The sequence below is a fragment of the Sphaerodactylus townsendi genome, linkage group LG05 (genome assembly GCF_021028975.2).
Source record: "Sphaerodactylus townsendi isolate TG3544 linkage group LG05, MPM_Stown_v2.3, whole genome shotgun sequence".
In the NCBI taxonomy this organism is placed as follows: Eukaryota; Metazoa; Chordata; class Lepidosauria; order Squamata; family Sphaerodactylidae; genus Sphaerodactylus; species Sphaerodactylus townsendi.
Window position 1 is genome coordinate 62,959,351 of NC_059429.1, and position 3,291 is coordinate 62,962,641.

Here is a 3,291-nt window from a genome sequence, read left to right on the forward strand (position 1 = left end):
TGGCAAATAGTTCCACAGAAGCAGTTTACTCCAGACAAATGGCCTAAGGGAAAGGGTTAAACAACTTTCCCCCATCTGTGCCATAGTCTTCACCTAAAATGGGCACTGTCACAGAAATTTCTGCCTTTTAAAAAAAGTGGAACATTTGAATCATGAATCTCTTGACTCATCTTTATTCTGTCTGGAACTGAAAAGGAAACTATAATAGATATTTCCTCATCATTTGGGAATGTTTTTCACCTGATGACAGATTTTCTGAAAGTCTTCATTTGTACTAGACAAACTTTCCATTGCTGGGCAGTAGTTCTCAAGGTGGCGCATCACAAAAAAGATTAATGTTTATTGGAGTGCTATTATCCACTGTCAGTTGACAATGAATGGGTCAGTTTACATAATATTCCAAACTTTGCTAGTGTTTGTCCACTCAGTAGGAAACTGCATCCAATCTCATTTCCTGTTGATTGTACAGTTCTCATCAGAGTAAGGCACTAAGTATAATTGTACTGGGGTACAAGTTTCAGATATGAGATATAAAGTACAGTTCTTACAACTGGCTCAAGGTTTGAGGTCTCTCCTAATGACATCTCACTGTGGTTTGATAGGATAAATGTGGTGATGCTTCAGCATTTCACCTTGATTCATGGAGGCTTTGCCCAATGGTATAATAAATTCTCCAAAATAACTATTGTGAGCTTTGTCTTCCTCTCCCAAAGCTATCCACCATGAGCAATGACCACTGAGGCTGGTGTTTCTTGCCGGTATCTGCTAGGAGTAGAGCCTTCTCATAAGACTGTGCCTGTTCAAGAAGCAGACAGAAAGAGGGTGGTTCTGGTGGGTTCCTTTGGAACAAGATCCACCAGACCATGGCCACACAGCCCAGAAAACCCACCAGAACCAGTTGAATCCAGCTGTGAAAGCCTTCGACAAAGAAAGAGGGTGGATTGGGTTTGGTCAGACATTAGGTATTAATCTTAGACTTATGCTTCAGTCCATGAAGGAGGCACATTTCTATTTGCAAGAGCTTAATTTGGTATTGGTTTCTGTGTTTCTTGCACGGTATGCTTCCTCATTCAGTGGGAGGAAAGAAAGGCAGGCAGTTGAGAGTTGCTGCCACTCCCTAAGATCATAGTTGAAAAAGGTGCAGTGCTGTTGTTCTTCCGTAGGTTTACTATGTCACCATAAGCCTGTGGATTGTGAGTCACCAGTTAAACTGGTCAGGCAAGTCTGATGTTAGTTTACAAAGAGAGGGAACCGCACCCTGCCACACAGAAACCAGGAGATTCTTGCTGTGAATGGATCTTGTCTTCAGGCTGCTATATCCATTTCTCTTTTACTGAAGACTTTTGCTGTTCCACTGCAAATCCATGGAGTCTATTTTTGGGGCTACACTCTTTCTGATGCTATTGACTGCATTAGCAGCTGAGGATGGCTGCATTTGTGAAAAAAATAAACGAGCTATTTGTACCGGGAACTCACCTTATAGCTGTGAATGCAGAGCAGTAGGTTCAAATCAGCCATTGGACTGTTCTACACTGACTTCAAAATGTCTACTGATGAAAGCAGAGATGGTCCCTGTAAAGGGCAGGCGTTTCGAAAAGCCAGAAGGTGCCCTTCTGGACAATGATGGACTTTACAATCCTGACTGTGATAATGATGGCAACTTCAAGGCAAGGCAATGTAATCTGACAGACACTTGTTGGTGTGTGAATTCTGCTGGCGTAAGAAGAACTGACAAGGGGGATAAAAGCATGAAATGCAGCGAGCTTGTCAGAACAAACTGGATCTTTATTAGGCTGAAACACAAAGAGGGGGAAGCTCCCTTCTCCGAGCCTGAACTGGTGAAGAGTCTCCAACAGCTCATTCAGAACCGATACATGCTCCATCAAAAGTACATCACAGCTATTGAGTATGACTCTCCATACATCCATATTGACTTGAAGCAGAACGCTACCCAGAAGGATCGTGGAGATGTCGATATTGCAGATGTAGCCTATTACTTTGAAAAAGACATCAAAGGTGACTCTGTTTTTCATCGTGGGATGTTTAATGTCTCTGTTAATGAACAACCTCTTGATATTGAAGAAACCCTTATTTACTATGTTGATGAAAAACCACCAGAGTTCTCTATGCAACGCTTGGCTCCTGGCATTATTGCAGTAGTGGTGGTGGTCATTTTGGCCATTATCATTGGAATTACTGTGCTTGTGATTACCAGGAGGCGGAGTTCTGGCAAGTACAAGAAGGTTGAGATTAAAGAGATGGGGGAAATCAGAAGTGGACAAAATGCATAGTTGCCTCAATTTGATGGCAGAACTAAGACTTTGACATGGAGAATATGGAAGCTGGAAAGATGATTCCTCATTTCTTTGGAGAGAGGGAGGGTGGGTGTTAGATTTTATTTTTTACATTTGTAATCAAAGATAAAAGCAACCATTTTTATAAATTCCTATGACAACAGATTAGGATATTGGTATGGAAATTTTAGCGTATCCTTTAATATGGTATACTTTAATATGGTATAAATCTAGTTTGAAATGAGTATTGAAGTCTTAGCAAGTAGATTCTTATATTGTTCCCCACCCCAGAGTTTCCCAGTTCCATAATTAGATTTTTTAAAGGAAACAACATTCTTTCACAGCTACATAAGTAGCTTAATTTATATTACCTGCATTTCTACATATGTTTGTGTGTCTATGGCTGCAATCCTAAAAATGCTTTTTCTCAGAATACACTCAGTTGAATAAGAGGGGGCTTACCTCTGAGTAGACTTACTAGGATTGCTCCATATGGGTGTGTGGCAATGTTTTCAGAGTTCTGGATATGTTGCTAAATTGTGTATGTTTTATGTGACTGATTTGTTCAGCTGATGCCGATTTGCTGTCATTAAAAATGTTACTTTTGATCAAGTGGCTGGTTTCCTGAAAGGGTTTTCTTTACCATTTAAACCTGATGATTTCTGTCACTGCTCCAATATATTTTTGTAATAATAATACCTTATGTGAATTAACATCAGCATAACCTTTCCTTTGGAACTGGTGTGTGTGTGTGTGTGTGTCTGTGAATATATATATATATATATATATATATATATATATATATATATATATATATATATATATATATATATATATATATATATATATATATATATATATATATATATATATATATATATATATATATATATATATATATAAAATGTTATATTGTTTGAAATAAATTTTCTTAACTTTAAAGGATTCTTAAGCTTCAAGTAATTCTAAAGGACTCCCTCCCCCCACTCCAGCTGTA

General features: G+C 38.5%; 1 protein-coding gene across 1 annotated transcript; it reads left to right on the forward strand.

Annotated features, from left to right (window-relative positions):
- Positions 1–1,223: 1,223 nt before the first annotated feature.
- Positions 1,224–2,906, forward strand: TACSTD2 (tumor associated calcium signal transducer 2). The gene has a single exon (XM_048496662.1). The coding sequence runs from the start codon at positions 1,365–1,367 to the stop codon at positions 2,289–2,291; it is 927 nt and encodes a 308-aa protein (XP_048352619.1). The 5' UTR covers positions 1,224–1,364; the 3' UTR covers positions 2,292–2,906.
- The last annotated feature ends 385 nt before the right edge of the window (positions 2,907–3,291 follow it).